Raw genomic sequence first — 19193 nt, forward strand, 5'->3', positions numbered from 1 at the left:
GGACTTTGACAAAAAATCAGATTTTCTCAGTTTTGATACAAACACATGATACCGGTATCATGCGTTGGGGTAGAATCACAATTTTTGGACTTTAAAAAAATAGAGTTTTTTTGAGTTTTGGTACAAACACATGATACCGGTATCATGCGTTGGGGTAGAATCGCAATTTTTGGACTTTGAAAAAAAATTGAGCTTTTTTGAGCTTTGGTACAAACACATGATACCGGTATCATGCGTTGGGGTAGAATCGCAATTTTTGGACTTTGAAAAAAAATTGAGTTTTTTTGAGTTTTGGTACAAACACATGATACCGGTATCATGCGTTGGGGTAGAATCGCAATCTTTGGACTTTGAAAAAAAATCGAGTTTTTTGAGTTTTGGTACAAACACATGATACCTGTATCATGCGTTGGGGTAGAATCGCAATTTTTGGACTTTGAAAAAAAATCGAGTTTTTTTGAGCTTTGGTACAAACACATGATACCGGTATGATACAGGTATCATGCGTTGGGGTAGAATGGCAATTTTTGGACTTTGAAAAAAAATTGATTTTTTTTTAGTTTTGGTACAAACACATGATACCGGTATCATGCGTTGGGGTAGAATCGCAATTTTTGGACTTTGAAAAAAAATTGAGTTTTTTTGAGCTTTGGTACAAACACATGATACCGGTATCATGCGTTGGGGTAGAATCGCAATTTTTGGACTTTGAAAAAAAATTGAGTTTTTTTGAGCTTTGGTACAAATACATGATACCGGTATCATGCGTTGGGGTAAAATCGCAATTTTTGGACTTTGACAAAAAATCAGATTTTCTCAGTTTTGATCAGATTTCTCAGTTTTGAATCAGATTTCTCAGTTTTTCTCAGTCAAAAAATCAGATTTCTCAGTTTTCTCAGTTTTGAATCAGATTTCTCAGTTTTTCTCAGTCAAAAAATCAGATTTCTCAGTTTTGAACACATGATACAGGTATCATGCGTTGGGGTAGAATCGCAATTTTTGGACTTTGAAAAAAATTGAGTTTTTTTGAGTTTTGGTACAAACACATGATACCGGTATCATGCGTTGGGGTAGAATCGCAATTTTTGGACTTTGAAAAAAAATTGAGGTTTTTTGAGTTTTGATACAAACACATGATACAGGTATCATGCGTTGGGGTAGAATGGCAATTTTTGGACTTTGAAAAAAAATTGAGTTTTTTTGAGTTTTGGTACAAACACATGATACCGGTATCATGCGTTGGGGTAGAATCGCAATTTTTGGACTTTGAAAAAAAATTGAGTTTTTTGAGTTTTGGTACAAACACATGATACCGGTATCATGCGTTGGGGTAGAATCGCAATTTTTGGACTTTGAAAAAAAATTGAGTTTTTTTGAGTTTTGGTACAAACACATGATACCGGTATCATGCGTTGGGGTAGAATCGCAATTTTTGGACTTTGAAAAAAAATTGAGTTTTTTTAGCTTTGGTACAAACACATGATACCGGTATAATGCGTTGGGGTAGAATCGCAATTTTTGGACTTTGAAAAAAAATCAGATTTTCTCAGTTTTGATACCAACACATGATACCGGAATCATGCGTTGGGATAGAATCGCAATTTTTGGACTTTGAAAAAAAATCAGATTTTCTCAGTTTTGATACAAACACATGATACCGGTATCATGCGTTGGGGTAGAATCGCAATTTTTGGACTTTGACAAAAAATCAGATTTTCTCAGTTTTGATACAAACACATGATACCGGTATCATGCGTTGGGGTAGAATCGCAATTTTTGGACTTTGACAAAAAATCAGATTTTCTCAGTTTTGATACAAACACATGATACCGGTATCATGCGTTGGGGTAGAATCGCAATTTTTGGACTTTGACAAAAAATCAGATTTTCTCAGTTTTGATACAAACACATGATACCGGTATCATGCGTTGGGGTAGAATCACAATTTTTGAACTTGGAAAAAAATCGAGTTTTTTGAGTTTTGGTATAAACACATGATACCGGTATCATGCGTTGGGGTAGAATCACAATTTTTGGACTTTGAAAAAAAATCGAGTTTTTTGAGTTGGGGTACAATCACAATTTTTAGACTTTGAAAATAATCGAGTTTTTTTGAGTTTTCGTACAAACACATGATACCGGTATTGGGGTAGAATCGCAATTCTTGGACTTTGAAAAAAAATTGAGTTTTTTTGAGTTTTGGTACAAACACATGATACCGGTATCATGCGTTGGGGTAGAATCGCAATCTTTGGACTTTGAAAAAAAATCGAGTTTTTTGAGTTTTGGTACAAACACATGATACCTGTATCATGCGTTGGGGTAGAATCGCAATTTTTGGACTTTGAAAAAAAATCGAGTTTTTTTGAGCTTTGGTACAAACACATGATACCGGTATGATACAGGTATCATGCGTTGGGGTAGAATGGCAATTTTTGGACTTTGAAAAAAAATTGATTTTTTTTTAGTTTTGGTACAAACACATGATACCGGTATCATGCGTTGGGGTAGAATCGCAATTTTTGGACTTTGAAAAAAAATTGAGTTTTTTTGAGCTTTGGTACAAACACATGATACCGGTATCATGCGTTGGGGTAGAATCGCAATTTTTGGACTTTGAAAAAAAATTGAGTTTTTTTGAGCTTTGGTACAAATACATGATACCGGTATCATGCGTTGGGGTAAAATCGCAATTTTTGGACTTTGACAAAAAATCAGATTTTCTCAGTTTTGATAAAAACACATGACACAGGTATCATGCGTTGGGGTAGAATCGCAATTTTTGGACTTTGACAAAAAATCAGATTTTCTCAGTTTTGATACAAACACATGATACCGGTATCATGCGTTGGGGTAGAATCACAATTTTTGGACTTTAAAAAAATAGAGTTTTTTTGAGTTTTGGTACAAACACATGATACCGGTATCATGCGTTGGGGTAGAATCGCAATTTTTGGACTTTGAAAAAAAATTGAGCTTTTTTGAGCTTTGGTACAAACACATGATACCGGTATCATGCGTTGGGGTAAAATCGCAATTTTTGGACTTTGACAAAAAATTGAGTTTTTTTGAGTTTTGATACAAACACATGATACAGGTATCATGCATTGGGGTAGAATGGCAATTTTTGGACTTTGACAAAAAATCAGATTTTCTCAGTTTTGATAAAAACACATGACACAGGTATCATGCGTTGGGGTAGAATCGCAATTTTTGGACTTTGAAAAAAAATTGAGTTTTTTTGAGTTTTGGAACAAACACATGATACCGGTATCATGCGTTGGGGTAGAATCGCAATTTTTGGACTTTGAAAAAAAATTGAGTTTTTTTGAGTTTTGATACAAACACATGATACCGGTATCATGCGTTGGGGTAGAATCGCAATTTTTGGACTTTGAAAAAAAATTGAGTTTTTTTGAGTTTTGATACAAACACATGATACAGGTATCATGCGTTGGGGTAGAATCGCAATTTTTGGACTTTGAAAAAAAATTGAGTTTTTTTGAGTTTTGATACAAACACATGATACAGGTATCATGCGTTGGGGTAGAATGGCAATTTTTGGACTTTGAAAAAAAATTGAGTTTTTTTGAGTTTTGGTACAAACACATGATACCGGTATTGGGGTAGAATCGCAATTTTTGGACTTTGAAAAAAAATTGAGTTTTTTTTAGTTTTGGTACAAACACATGATACCGGTATCATGCGTTGGGGTAGAATCGCAATTTTTGGACTTTGAAAAAAAATTGAGTTTTTTTGAGCTTTGGTACAAACACATGATACCGGTATCATGCGTTGGGGTAGAATCGCAATTTTTGGACTTTGAAAAAAAATTGAGTTTTTTTGAGCTTTGGTACAAACACATGATACCGGTATCATGCGTTGGGGTAAAATCGCAATTTTTGGACTTTGAAAAAAAATTGAGTTTTTTTGAGTTTTGATACAAACACATGATACCGGTATCATGCGTTGGGGTAGAATCGCAATTTTTGGACTTTGAAAAAAAATTGAGTTTTTTTGAGTTTTGATACAAACACATGATACAGGTATCATGCGTTGGGGTAGAATGGCAATTTTTGGACTTTGAAAAAAAATTGAGTTTTTTTGAGTTTTGGTACAAACACATGATACCGGTATTGGGGTAGAATCGCAATTTTTGGACTTTGAAAAAAAATTGAGTTTTTTTTAGTTTTGGTACAAACACATGATACCGGTATCATGCGTTGGGGTAGAATCGCAATTTTTGGACTTTGAAAAAAAATTGAGTTTTTTTGAGCTTTGGTACAAACACATGATACCGGTATCATGCGTTGGGGTAGAATCGCAATTTTTGGACTTTGAAAAAAAATTGAGTTTTTTTGAGCTTTGGTACAAACACATGATACCGGTATCATGCGTTGGGGTAAAATCGCAATTTTTGGACTTTGACAAAAAATCAGATTTTCTCAGTTTTGATACAAACACATGATACCGGTATCATGCGTTGGGGTAGAATCACAATTTTTGGACTTTGAAAAAAAATTAAGTTTTTTGAGTTTTGGTACAAACACATGATACCGGTATCATGCGTTGGAGTAAAATCGCAATTTTTGGAATTTGAAAAAAAATTGAGTTTTTTTGAGTTTACAAACACATGATACCGGTATCATGCGTTGGGGTAGAATCGCAATTTTTGGACTTTGAAAAAAATCGAGTTTATTTGAGTTTTGGTACAAACACATGATACCGGTATCATGCGTTGGGGTAAAATCGCAATTTTTGGACTTTGACAAAAAATCAGATTTTCTCAGTTTTGATACAAACACATGATACCGGTATCATGCGTGGGGTAGAATCGCAATTTTTTGGCTTTGACAAAAAATCAGATTTTCTTAGTTTTGATACAAACACATGATACCGGTATCATGCGTTGGGGTAGAATCAAAATTTTTGGACTTTGTAAAAAAATAGAGTTTTTTGAGTTTTGGTACAAACACATGATACCGGTATCATGCGTTGGGGTAGAATCGCAATTTTTGGACTTTAAAAAAAAATTGAGTTTTTTTGAGCTTTGGTACAAACACATGATACCGGTATCATGCGTTGGGGTAGAATCGCAATTTTTGGACTTTGAAAAAAAATTGAGTTTTTTTGAGCTTTGGTACAAACACATGATACCGGTATCATGCGTTGGGGTAGAATCGCAATTTTTGGACTTTGAAAAAAAATTGAGTTTTTTTGAGCTTTGGTACAAACACATGATACCGGTATCATGCGTTGGGGTAGAATCGCAATTTTTGGACTTTGAAAAAAAATTGAGTTTTTTTGAGTTTTGGAACAAACACATGATACCGGTATCATGCGTTGGGGTAGAATCGCAATTTTTGGACTTTGAAAAAAAATTGAGTTTTTTTGAGTTTTGGTACAAACACATGATACCGGTATCATGCGTTGGGGTAGAATCGCAATTTTTGGACTTTGAAAAAAAATTGAGTTTTTTTGAGCTTTTGTACAAACACATGATACCGGTATCATGCGTTGGGGTAGAATCGCAATTCTTGGACTTTGAAAAAAAATTGAGTTTTTTTGAGCTTTGGTACAAACACATGATACCGGTATCATACATTGGGGTAGAATGGCAATTTTTGGACTTTGACAAAAAATCAGATTTTCTCAGTTTTGATAAAAACACATGACACAGGTATCATGCGTTGGGGTAGAATCGCAATTTTTGGACTTTGACAAAAAATCAGATTTTCTCAGTTTTGATACAAACACATGATACCGGTATCATGCGTTGGGGTAGAATCACAATTTTTGGACTTTAAAAAAATAGAGTTTTTTTGAGTTTTGGTACAAACACATGATACCGGTATCATGCGTTGGGGTAGAATCGCAATTTTTGGACTTTGAAAAAAAATTGAGCTTTTTTGAGCTTTGGTACAAACACATGATACCGGTATCATGCGTTGGGGTAGAATCGCAATTTTTGGACTTTGAAAAAAAATTGCGTTTTTTTGAGCTTTGGTACAAACACATGATACCGGTATCATGCGTTGGGGTAAAATCGCAATTTTTGGACTTTGACAAAAAATTGAGTTTTTTTGAGTTTTGATACAAACACATGATACAGGTATCATGCATTGGGGTAGAATGGCAATTTTTGGACTTTGACAAAAAATCAGATTTTCTCAGTTTTGATAAAAACACATGACACAGGTATCATGCGTTGGGGTAGAATCGCAATTTTTGGACTTTGAAAAAAAATTGAGTTTTTTTGAGTTTTGGAACAAACACATGATACCGGTATCATGCGTTGGGGTAGAATCGCAATTTTTGGACTTTGAAAAAAAATTGAGTTTTTTTGAGTTTTGATACAAACACATGATACCGGTATCATGCGTTGGGGTAGAATCGCAATTTTTGGACTTTGAAAAAAAATTGAGTTTTTTTGAGTTTTGATACAAACACATGATACCAGTATCATGCGTTGGGGTAGAATCGCAATTTTTGGACTTTGAAAAAAAATTGAGTTTTTTTGAGTTTTGATACAAACACATGATACAGGTATCATGCGTTGGGGTAGAATCGCAATTTTTGGACTTTGAAAAAAAATTGAGTTTTTTTGAGTTTTGATACAAACACATGATACAGGTATCATGCGTTGGGGTAGAATGGCAATTTTTGGACTTTGAAAAAAAATTGAGTTTTTTTGAGTTTTGGTACAAACACATGATACCGGTATTGGGGTAGAATCGCAATTTTTGGACTTTGAAAAAAAATTGAGTTTTTTTTAGTTTTGGTACAAACACATGATACCGGTATTGGGGTAGAATGGCAATTTTTGGACTTTGAAAAAAAATTGAGTTTTTTTGAGCTTTGGTACAAACACATGATACCGGTATCATGCGTTGGGGTAGAATCGCAATTTTTGGACTTTGAAAAAAAATTGAGTTTTTTTGAGTTTTGATACAAACACATGATACAGGTATCATGCGTTGGGGTAGAATGGCAATTTTTGGACTTTGAAAAAAAATTGAGTTTTTTTGAGTTTTGGTACAAACACATGATACCGGTATTGGGGTAGAATCGCAATTTTTGGACTTTGAAAAAAAATTGAGTTTTTTTTAGTTTTGGTACAAACACATGATACCGGTATCATGCGTTGGGGTAGAATCGCAATTTTTGGACTTTGAAAAAAAATTGAGTTTTTTTGAGCTTTGGTACAAACACATGATACCGGTATCATGCGTTGGGGTAGAATCGCAATTTTTGGACTTTGAAAAAAATTGAGTTTTTTTGAGCTTTGGTACAAACACATGATACCGGTATCATGCGTTGGGGTAAAATCGCAATTTTTGGACTTTGACAAAAAATCAGATTTTCTCAGTTTTGATACAAACACATGATACCGGTATCATGCGTTGGGGTAGAATCACAATTTTTGGACTTTGAAAAAAAATTAAGTTTTTTGAGTTTTGGTACAAACACATGATACCGGTATCATGCGTTGGAGTAAAATCGCAATTTTTGGAATTTGAAAAAAAATTGAGTTTTTTTGAGTTTACAAACACATGATACCGGTATCATGCGTTGGGGTAGAATCGCAATTTTTGGACTTTGAAAAAAATCGAGTTTATTTGAGTTTTGGTACAAACACATGATACCGGTATCATGCGTTGGGGTAAAATCGCAATTTTTGGACTTTGACAAAAAATCAGATTTTCTCAGTTTTGATACAAACACATGATACCGGTATCATGCGTTGGGGTAGAATCGCAATTTTTTGGCTTTGACAAAAAATCAGATTTTCTTAGTTTTGATACAAACACATGATACCGGTATCATGCGTTGGGGTAGAATCAAAATTTTTGGACTTTGTAAAAAAATTGAGTTTTTTTGAGCTTTGGTACAAACACATGATACCGGTATCATGCGTTGGGGTAGAATCGCAATTTTTGGACTTTGAAAAAAAATTGAGTTTTTTTGAGCTTTGGTACAAACACATGATACCGGTATCATGCGTTGGGGTAGAATCGCAATTTTTGGACTTTGAAAAAAAATCAGATTTTCTCAGTTTTGATACAAACACATGATACCGGTATTATGCGTTGGGGTAGAATCAAAATTTTTGGACTTTGAAAAAAATCGAGTTTATTTGAGTTTTGGTACAAACACATGATACCGGTATCATGCGTTAGGGTAGAATCAATCGAGTTTTTTGAGTTTTGGTACAAACACATGATACCGGTATCATGCGTTGGGGTAGAATCGCAATTTTTGGACTTTGAAAAAAAATTGAGTTTTTTTGAGTTTTGGTACAAACACATGATACCGGTATCATGCGTTGGGGTAGAATCGCAATTTTTGGACTTTGAAAAAAAATTGAGTTTTTTTGAGTTTTGGTACAAACACATGATACCGGTATCATGCGTTGGGGTAGAATCTAGAAATCGCAATCGTTGTGGTAGAATCGCAATTTTTGGACTTTGACAAAAAATCAGATTTTCTCAGTTTTGATACAAACACATGATACCGGTATCATGCGTTGGGGTAGAATCACAATTTTTGGACTTGGAAAAAAATCAATTTTTTGAGTTTTGGTATAAACACATGATACCGGTATCATGCGTTGGGGTAGAATCACAATTTTTGGACTTTGAAAAAAAATTGAGTTTTTTTGAGTTTTGGTACAAACACATGATACCGGTATCATGCGTTGGGGTAGAATCGCAATTTTTGGACTTTGACAAAAAATCAGATTTTCTCAGTTTTGATACAAACACATGATACCGGTATCATGCGTTGGGGTAGAATCGCAATTTTTGGACTTTGTAAAAAAATCGAATTTTTTGAGTTTTGGTACAAACACATGATACCGGTATCATGCGTTGGGGTAAAATCGCAATCTTTGGACTTTGAAAAAAAATTGAGTTTTTTTTAGTTTTGGTACAAACACATGATACCGGTATCATGCGTTGGGGTAGAATCGCAATTTTTGGACTTTGAAAAAAAATTGAGTTTTTTTGAGTTTTGGTACAAACACATGATACCGGTATCATGCGTTGGGGTAGAATCGCAATTTTTGGACTTTGAAAAAAAATTGAGTTTTTTTGAGCTTTGGTACAAACACATGATACCGGTATCATGCGTTGGGGTAAAATCGCAATTTTTGGACTTTGACAAAAAATCAGATTTTCTCAGTTTTGATACAAACACATGATACCGGTATCATGCGTTGGGGTAGAATCACAATTTTTGGACTTTGAAAAAAAATTAAGTTTTTTGAGTTTTGGTACAAACACATGATACCGGTATCATGCGTTGGAGTAAAATCGCAATTTTTGGATTTTGAAAAAAAATTGAGTTTTTTTGAGTTTTGGTACAAACACATGATACCGGTATCATGCGTTGGGGTAGAATCTAGAAATCGCAATCGTTGTGGTAGAATCGCAATTTTTGGACTTTGACAAAAAATCAGATTTTCTCAGTTTTGATACAAACACATGATACCGGTATCATGCGTTGGGGTAGAATCGCAATTTTTGGACTTTGACAAAAAATCAGATTTTCTCATTTTTGATACAAACACATGATACCGGTATCATGCGTTGGGGTAGAATCGCAATTTTTGGACTTTGTAAAAAAATCGAGTTTTTTGAGTTTTGGTACAAACACATGATACCGGTATCATGCGTTGGGGTAAAATCGCAATCTTTGGACTTTGAAAAAAAATTGAGTTTTTTTGAGCTTTGGTACAAACACATGATACCGGTATCATGCGTTGGGGTAGAATGGCAATTTTTGGACTTTGAAAAAAAATTAAGTTTTTTTTAGTTTTGGTACAAACACATGATACCGGTATCATGCGTTGGGGTAGAATCGCACTTTTTGGACTTTGAAAAAAAATTGAGTTTTTTTGAGTTTTGGTACAAACACATGATACCGGTATCATGCGTTGGGGTAGAATCGCAATTTTTGGACTTTGAAAAAAAATTGAGTTTTTTTGAGTTTTGGTACAAACACATGATACCGGTATCATGCGTTGGGGTAGAATCGCAATTTTTGGACTTTGACAAAAAATCAGATTTTCTCAGTTTTGATACAAACACATGATACCGGTATCATGCGTTGGAATAAAATCGCAATTTTTGGACTTTGATAAAAAATTGAGTTTTTTTGAGTTTTGGTACAAACACATGATACCGGTATCATGCGTTGGGGTAGAATCGCAATTTTTGGACTTTGAAAAAAAATTGAGTTTTTTTTTAGCTTTGGTACAAACACATGATATCATGCGTTGGGGTAGAATCGCAATTTTTGGACTTTGACAAAAAATCAGATTTTCTCAGTTTTGATACAAACACATGATACCGGGGTATCATGCGTTGGGGTAGAATCACAATTTTTGGACTTGGAAAAAAACTCGAGTTTTTTGAGTTTTGGTATAAACACATGATACCGGGGTATCATGCGTTGGGGTAGAATCGCAATTTTTGGACTTTGAAAAAAAATTGATTTTTTTTAAGTTTTGGTACAAACACATGATACCGGTATCATGCGTTGGGGTAAAATCGCAATTTTTGGACTTTGAAAAAAAATTGAGTTTTTTTTTAGCTTTGGTACAAACACATGATACCGGTATCATGCGTTGGGGTAGAATCGCAATTTTTGGACTTTGACAAAAAATCAGATTTTCTCAGTTTTGATACAAACACATGATACCGGGGTATCATGCGTTGGGGTAGAATCACAATTTTTGGACTTGGAAAAAAACTCGAGTTTTTTGAGTTTTGGTATAAACACATGATACCGGTATCATGCGTTGGGGTAGAATCGCAATTTTTGGACTTTGAAAAAAAATTGAGTTTTTTTAAGTTTTGGTACAAACACATGATACCGGTATCATGCGTTGGGGTAAAATCGCAATTTTTGGACTTTGAAAAAAAATTGAGTTTTTTTAAGTTTTGGTACAAACACATGATACCGGTATCATGCGTTGGGGTACAAACACATGATACAAACACATGATACCAGTATCATGCGTTGGGGTAGAATCGCAATTTTTGGACTTTGAAAAAAAAAACGAGTTTTTTTTTAGGTTTGGTAGAAACATATTATAATATTTTTATTTCTTCTATTAATTATAACTGCTTTATTTTTAATATATGTTTTTGTTTAGGCCAGTGTTGGCCCAGTTCCATCAATAAACTTAAAATCAACTAAAAAAATTTAAAATTTTCAAAAAAAGAATTAAAATTTACTTTTTCCTTGATTCTTCTGAGAGGGGGGGAATTCCGACAACCATGGTGGAGCCCTCTTGTGGCGAAGGGGAGCAGATAACGAGAGGGAGGTTTCGCGCTCGATCGCGCTTCGACTGCAAATAAATTTATAAAAAAAATATTTTTATTCAAGTATTTTTTTAAAAATAACCAATTTAAAAAAAAAAGTAATTGTAAAATTTAAACGGGAACACTACCCTTAAACAGACATGTTAGAAATATATATTTAAAAATTGTCTGAACAAAATAACAGGTTACCTTGCCAAGGGACCTCATGTATGAATGAAGCAAGAAATGTGAGAAAGTAACGAGAAATAACGGTTGCGCGAATAACGTACAATCTGGACTTCCCTGTGTAGAGGTTGGGGTATGTTATAATAATATATTTATTATGTCATAATTCTCATTATTCTATAATGGTGATGTGATTATTTTTTACTATCGAATACTTTTGAAACTTGGAACAAGCGTTCTAATACATTTGGTAAGGACAATGTGGTAGCACTATGGGTGTTGGGGTAATAGGCCAACTCTGGTCTAAATCCCAGGTCCCATGGCATGCCTCACTGTAGGACCTCACCTATATAGAATAGAATGTTCATATACAATGTTGGGGTAATGGGCCAACTCTGGTCTAAATCGCAGGTCCCATGGCGTGCCTCACTGTAGGACCTCACTTATATAGAATAGAATGTTCATATACAATGTTGGGGTAATGGGCCAACTCTGGTCTAAATCCCAGGTCCCATGGCATGCCTCACCTATATAGAATAGAATGTGCATATACAATGTTGGGGTAATGGGCCAACTCTGGTCTAAATCCCAGGTCCCATGGCGTGCCTCACTGTAGGACCTCACTCATATAGAATAGAATGTTCATATACAATGTTAGGGTAATGGGCCAACTCTGGTCTAAATCCCAGGTCCCATGGCATGCCTCACTGTAGAACCTCACCCATATAGAATAGAATGTGCATATACAATGTTGGGGTAATGGGCCAACTCTGGTCTAAATCCCAGGTCCCATGGCATGCCTCACTGTAGAACCTCACCCATATAGAATAGAATGTGCATATACAATGTTGGGGTAATGGGCCAACTCTGGTCTAAATCGCAGGTCCCATGGCGTGCCTCACTGTAGGACCTCACTTATATAGAATAGAATGTTCATATACAATGTTGGGGTAATGGGCCAACTCTGGTCTAAATCCCAGGTCCCATGGCATGCCTCACCTATATAGAATAGAATGTGCATATACAATGTTGGGGTAATGGGCCAACTCTGGTCTAAATCCCAGGTCCCATGGCGTGCCTCACTGTAGGACCTCACTCATATAGAATAGAATGTTCATATACAATGTTAGGGTAATGGGCCAACTCTGGTCTAAATCCCAGGTCCCATGGCATGCCTCACTGTAGAACCTCACCCATATAGAATAGAATGTGCATATACAATGTTGGGGTAATGGGCCAACTCTGGTCTAAATCCCAGGTCCCATGGCTTGCCTCACTGTAGGACCTCACAAAACCCCCTTAAAAAAAACCACTTACCTCTTTAATATTAGTATACAGGAAAGGTCCATAACTTAACACTTGCCCAATATCAATAAACGAACCAACATTATTCTTAATGGCTCGCAATTGAACTTTAGCGAGTTGAAGGCCTTCCTCTAGTTTTGGAGAAGTTATCCTTGAAGAATAAAACAAACTGTTATTGAACATTTTTGACAAATTTTTATCCTCGCATGGCGGGGCAACGACAATCGTTAAACACAGGTGTTCTGTTTCATACACCTCATGCCCGCTTCAAGTTACCACGTATGTAACTTTGTAGGTGACTCTTCACAGTTTATAGTACAATATATGAAGTACTTTGTGTAAAATTGGTGAACTCTCGGCGACGCCTGAAGCTCGTTATGCAACCCCCAGTTAACCCCCCACACACACTTACCTGGACAAACCTTCCAAAGCGTCGACAAAGTTTGAATTATCTTCGTAACTCTCAGGTTTGCTGCTCTGGAAAAACATGATTAAAGATACCAAAAAAAATCATTAAAAAACAAACATGAAAAGAAAACATAAAAAAAAATTAAATTAACTGAAAATGATGACTTAGATTGTCCAACATTTATAGAAAAAAACTTTTAAATAATTTCAAACACAGTTATTTGGGCAAGCCTTAAAAAACACTCAGGTTTTTATTCTGTGTATTAGAAACAAACATAAACAAATCATTAAAATATTTTGATCCAGTTGCGATATGCCTGGCAGGAAGAATACACTTGATATACATTATAGTGGTCAAAGTCAAAGCACAGCAGAAGTTTAAACATGTAAATTTACCTCTGTGTTTGTGAGAATTGAGTCAACTGAAAATACGACATCGCTTGCACAAAGCTGAGATATAAGAATGCATGTAAGTTGTAGCATTCTGATTAATATAACTGTATGGTGTTGGTTATACATGGAAAAACCTGGGGTGGAAGGGTGGGCAGGCCAACCCTGGAATTGTCTGCACTGCTTTTATCAGTAAACATTACAACCAATAAGTTAAATTTGTTTCACAGGATTGTGTGTCTAACTATCCCTGCCTCCCTGTGTTTATAAGCTTGTCTCCTATGATTAAACAGTAGTATAATTACCTTGTGGTTGATAAGTTAGATTTATTACACAAGAATGTGTCCAACTACACCCTGTGTTTATACAAGTTAATTAAACATCATTCTCACCTTATGATTGAACCCACACTGAGCAGTAAACGAATGAAACTTAATATTTCTCAACCCAAACTTTTCGGCTGATTCTTGAACGAGCGTTTGTAAGTTGTCGCGTGTCTTGGTCTCCATGAAAGCAAAGCTGGATAAGATGGTTGTTTGTAATTCAACAGTAAGCATGAGGTGTATGAATACACCATGTCTGTCTGGTGTATAAGAAGACACCCATGTTATAACTCAACAGTGAGCATGAGGTGTATGAATACACCATGTGTGTCTGGTGTATAAGAAGACACCCATGTTATAACTCGACAGTGAGCATGAGGTGTATGAATACACCATGTGTGTCTGGTGTATAAGAAGACACCCATGTTATAACTCGACAGTGAGCATGAGGTGTATGAATACACCATGTGTGTCTGGTGTATAAGAAGACACCCATGTCATAATTCGACAGTGAGCATGAGGTGTATGAACACACCATGTGTGTCTGGTGTATAAGAAGACACCCATGTTATAATTCGACAGTGAGCATGAGGTGTATGAATACACCATGTGTGTCTGGTGTATATGAATACACCATGTTATAACACGACAGCGAGCATGAGGTGTATGAATACACCATGTGTGTCTGGTGTATAAGAAGACACCCATGTTATAACTCGACAGCGCGCATGCAGACATCCTTACCCCGCCTCACCTTTGTTTGCACTGTGTTAGGGGAATCCCCATCTCAGCAAGAAACTGATGAAGTCGTTTCATTCCAAGGTTCGTCCAAACCTTAAACGTCGTCCCCGTGTTTAACGAGTGACACAAACTCTCAAACAACGACCAGTGGCGATACAATGCAATGTCTAAACTGGGGGAAAAAATGGGTTTAGAAATTGCTGTACTTGTTATGAATATAAAATGAATGTATTTTATAACTGGTATATGGGGTAGTATTTAGTTACTTTATTATTAAGTTGTATTAGTTGTAAGTTTATTAAGTTGTATAAAATAAAGGGTAAGGTTTGAGTTCTATTCTATATGGGTGGGGTACTACAGTGAGGCATGCCATGGGACCTGGGATTTATGCAAGAGTTGGCCTATCACCCCAACATCGTATATGCACATTCTATATGGGTGAGGTCCTACAGTGAGGCATGCCATGGGACCTGGGATTTAGACCAGAGTTGGCACATTACCCCAACATTGTATATGCACATTCTGCTCTATATGGGTGAGGTCCTACAGTGAGGAAAAGGCGGAACCTGACCTTTATACCAGAGTCTGTAATATATGTCTGACTCACAGGGGGCATAACCCCCTTATTCTCACACTTACTCATGTTCAAAGTTAATCTTCATAGAATCGATAGAGGTCGTGTTTTCGTTGTCTTCCTCCCGATGGTTGAGACGAGATAGATGGCCTTGTAGTTCAAGGACGCTTGATATGTATCTGTGGGAGGGGGTGTTAATATTCCAAAATATAACAACAATAGGCTATAAAATAAGGGTAAACCTCAAAGTGGTAGCTTTAGCACAGCCAAAATATCTGCAAAACTTATATATTTTCATTAAATATTGCAGCGTTTTTAGAAACAATTTATTACTCGATGTAAGAGAATAGCGATGAAACTAACACCCATATTGGTTTTAAAATAAGATGATGTTTTTATTATTAATGCATTTCAATTGCTTTACCTTCTTTTAATTTAATTCTTTGGGCAGCTAAACAACTTCAACATTATTGCAACTAAGTCTTGCAAAATATCTGCATTAATATGGATAACATAATTATAGCTATTCTATTCTTGATAGATATTTAATATCTATCTTATCTATTATTTGAGTCACTTTAGAATTTGTAAAAATATTTTAACGAAGATTTTTCAAACTTACTTTTCTCGTCCAATCTTTTTGTTCTGGTATTGTGATGTCACACCAATAATGGCCCACCATAGCATTGTGATGTCATCCTTGGACATTTTCCAAGCAAGCTCGTATAATATCAAAGCGGCCTGTTTTAAATATGGTGTTAGTTTGTGGGGTATGGCCAGTTCTTTTAAGGTGATCTGATTTATATAAACAAATGATGACTAGTAAGCAATAATTGCTATTAATACAGCATTATAAAAGAATGTGGAGTACTGGAAAATAATTACAGTAACACGGGTGTTCTGTTTTATACACCTCGTGCCCGTTTATAAGTTACACTGTATGTCTTTGTGGATTGTTTTTCTGTAGTGCAGACAATTTAAATAACCCATTAGTGACCACAGGGTTGAAGCAATGTCTTGCCCAAGGACACATACGCCCACAATGGTAGCAACGTCGAGCCTTGAACCCAATATCCTTTACACTGCAACTCCCTAACCACACACAGTTAGAAACATTAAAACAAGTTAAATCAATTTCTCACCGATGTTCCGTAATATGAATATTCTTCGTAATCGAAAATTATTTCTTTTCTCTTTTCCTCCCAAATTCTCTTTTCTCTTTTCTTCTCCAGAGTTTCCTGAAACAAAACAACATTATTACAAACAATGAACATTTTAAATCATGTAGCATTTTTACAACTGTCATTTTGTTGCTAATTCACTTCTTGTTCTCTGTAATCATTTAATTTGTTTAATCTTCGCTATTGGATTCGGAGGAATAAATAAAAATTTAATGCTACGTTACATAATATTAAAATTTCGAACCCACAAAACATTAACATTTAAACACAATGTAAAATTTAGCTCAGTTTTATTTCCTCACCTGATCAAATTTATGACGTTTCGACGATTGTTCGTACTCAGTGTCGCTGTCCTCATTGTCTGACTAGAAATTACATTGAAATTTTTAATTTAGCTTTCTGGTTTAGAAATGTTAATTTTATTATACCAATCAACGTTTCATTTGCTATTTGTTAAAGATTTCGAATAGCATTTAGCTTGCTTTATATTAATATATCAATGAAATGTTGGTAAATTAACATTAGTATGACCACTGTTTGGTAAAATTAGTTGAAATAAAACACTTTTACACCGGCAGGGCCAAAAATATATGCGGACTATTTATTGGGAAAGCCAATTGGTTTAGTAATGTTTAAACAACACAAAAACTTACATCATAATTCCTGTATATATGGTCATAATCCGGTATAAGTTGGGCTTCCTCCTGGTTTTGTTTGAGGATGAGATAAACTTGTCGTTCGCAGTAAAAGTTGACCAAATCAATCGGACGACGACTGTGTATAAATATAAGTGGATTATCTTCAAATTACTAAAAAACATTTTCAACATTTTTTTACAGAACACATGTTGAAACTTAATTAAAAGTATTGTTAACTAGCGTAAGTTTCATGTAATAAAGGAACATGTTAAAGCTTACAAAAATAAATATATAAATTTTGAAAGTTTAAACAGCTGATCCTGTTCGGTATAAAGAGCCAACTCTGGCCTAAATCAAAGCGCCAATGGCTTGCCTTACTGTAGGACCTCACCCGTATAGAATAGCCTACTGAAACTTAATTTATTGTTAGTGAAAGTTCTAAGTGTAGTATGACATAGTTTAGGGAACCGTAGCGTAGAGCGCACAATTTAGGGCTTGGTGTATTTCAGCATATGTTGGAATACCAAACAATTTAAGGTTAAAATTTATTAAACATTTTAAAGATACTAAATTTGTGGTATATGTGAAGTCACCACCAAAATACTACAATATTTCATTAATTATGATGTCATAACCAACCTGTCTATGACATAAATCATGACATCATCATCTGGTTCTAATATCTCCAACAAGTCAATACTTCCCCCACAGTTTAACAACACCATGTGTTTGTATTGCTCCTTGTGGGAATCAAACTCAGTCTGTGTGGATAAGATTACAAATGATTTCCTTGGGCAAGACACTTAACGGCAATTGCTTCAACCCAGTGGTCACTTTCGGGTTGTCCAAATTATCAGCTACACAGAAAAAATGAAAAAAAATCCTAAAAAATAATTACCAACGAAGTAACATACTAAGGTTATGGCTGACATTTAATCTAACCCATTAGCGAGCAGAATTGTGGTTGACTGTCTTGCCCAAGGATAAATACGCCCATAATAATAGCAGCGACGAGTGGCGCCTCCAAAAAATAAATAAATAAGGGGGGGGGGTTTAATCAAAAAATTTTCAAAAGTGTTTAAAAAAAATTATTTTTTAATTATTTTTTTGGGGGGTTTAAAATGGGGGTTCGCGACACCCTAAACCCCCCCTGTCTTGCCCAAAAACACATTCGCGATACGCCCACAATAATAGTGGCGACCCACAAACCCACTGTATAATAAATCATCATTAATCCTCACCACAAGATCTTGTTTGTCCTCCACAGGAACAAGGGTGTATTGAACGTGGTCGCATTTGAACAAGGATTGTAATATTTTACAAGCACATAATCCGTCAACGTCCTGTGCCACCATTACCAGCACACGCTGTGAATATATAAGGTGTATTATATATTGTATGGATAAAGGTAGAAGCACTAAATAACATAGTTAATCCAACCAGATGTAATGTAAGGATCTGGTACTAGACAATGTTTGGTCTAACCAATTGTTTAATAAAAGATACACGTTAACACATATATTATATTTCGCCTAAAAAAACGTAATAAAATATTATACTACACTTTTACATAACTACATGTTCTCGTTTAGCCAGAAAACAGAATATATTTGCACATTTTATTTCATCTGTTAATACATATATTTCGCCTAAAAGGCATTGTCAGTCTTTTACATAAATGTAATCCATAATATTAGGTATATTTTTACGTGAGTTGGTACGAGTAATGAATCCTAGATGACAAGGTAAAACAACGTGCTGTAGTAATGTACAGAACGTAGGAATATTCATACTTTCATACGTTAGGCCCAAAAATATAAACTTAAAACACAAAAGCTTACCTCTTCGATTATTTTCTGAAAAAAATCCTTTACTGGGTCGGTAATTAACATAATTCTTCGTAGCTCTTAATTTGTACAAGCTTAAACGTACGAATTCTTGCAGTTAATCGATTTTAAAGTGAAACAACCGTCGTATTTTTAGCAAGTGTTCAATTTGTTTTACTGCCAGCTGTTCAATAGAAAATCTTGAAGTTTTGGCGCGAAATCACGTTATAGGTGCTATCCACCGCAGTGACCAACATAATAAAATATTATACTACACTCTACACATATATTTAAGTACATCGTACACGTTTT

The 19193-nt window shown here is 35.1% G+C and overlaps 1 protein-coding gene across 1 annotated transcript in view; it reads right to left on the reverse strand.

Annotated features, from left to right (window-relative positions):
• LOC149739318 (cell division control protein 45 homolog) overlaps window positions 1-19095 on the reverse strand; it is a 37422-nt gene extending 18327 nt beyond the window's left edge. The window contains exons 1-15 of the mRNA XM_089873882.1: window positions 18897-19095; window positions 18297-18422; window positions 17695-17816; window positions 17071-17191; window positions 16720-16782; window positions 16379-16474; window positions 15859-15977; window positions 15302-15415; window positions 14676-14834; window positions 13991-14117; window positions 13605-13658; window positions 13213-13277; window positions 12813-12951; window positions 11520-11612; window positions 11244-11356 (exon numbers count right to left, since the gene is read on the reverse strand). Of these exons, the coding sequence (XP_089730008.1) occupies window positions 11244-11356; window positions 11520-11612; window positions 12813-12951; window positions 13213-13277; window positions 13605-13658; window positions 13991-14117; window positions 14676-14834; window positions 15302-15415; window positions 15859-15977; window positions 16379-16474; window positions 16720-16782; window positions 17071-17191; window positions 17695-17816; window positions 18297-18422; window positions 18897-18947 (1562 nt within the window). The 5' untranslated portion in view covers window positions 18948-19095. The remainder of the gene's footprint in view (window positions 1-11243; window positions 11357-11519; window positions 11613-12812; window positions 12952-13212; window positions 13278-13604; window positions 13659-13990; window positions 14118-14675; window positions 14835-15301; window positions 15416-15858; window positions 15978-16378; window positions 16475-16719; window positions 16783-17070; window positions 17192-17694; window positions 17817-18296; window positions 18423-18896) is intronic.
• Between the last annotated feature and the right edge of the window lie 98 nt (window positions 19096-19193).

The sequence above is a fragment of the Ciona robusta genome, chromosome 3, assembly GCF_009617815.1.
Source record: "Ciona robusta chromosome 3, ASM961781v2".
Lineage (NCBI taxonomy): Eukaryota > Metazoa > Chordata > Ascidiacea > Phlebobranchia > Cionidae > Ciona > Ciona robusta.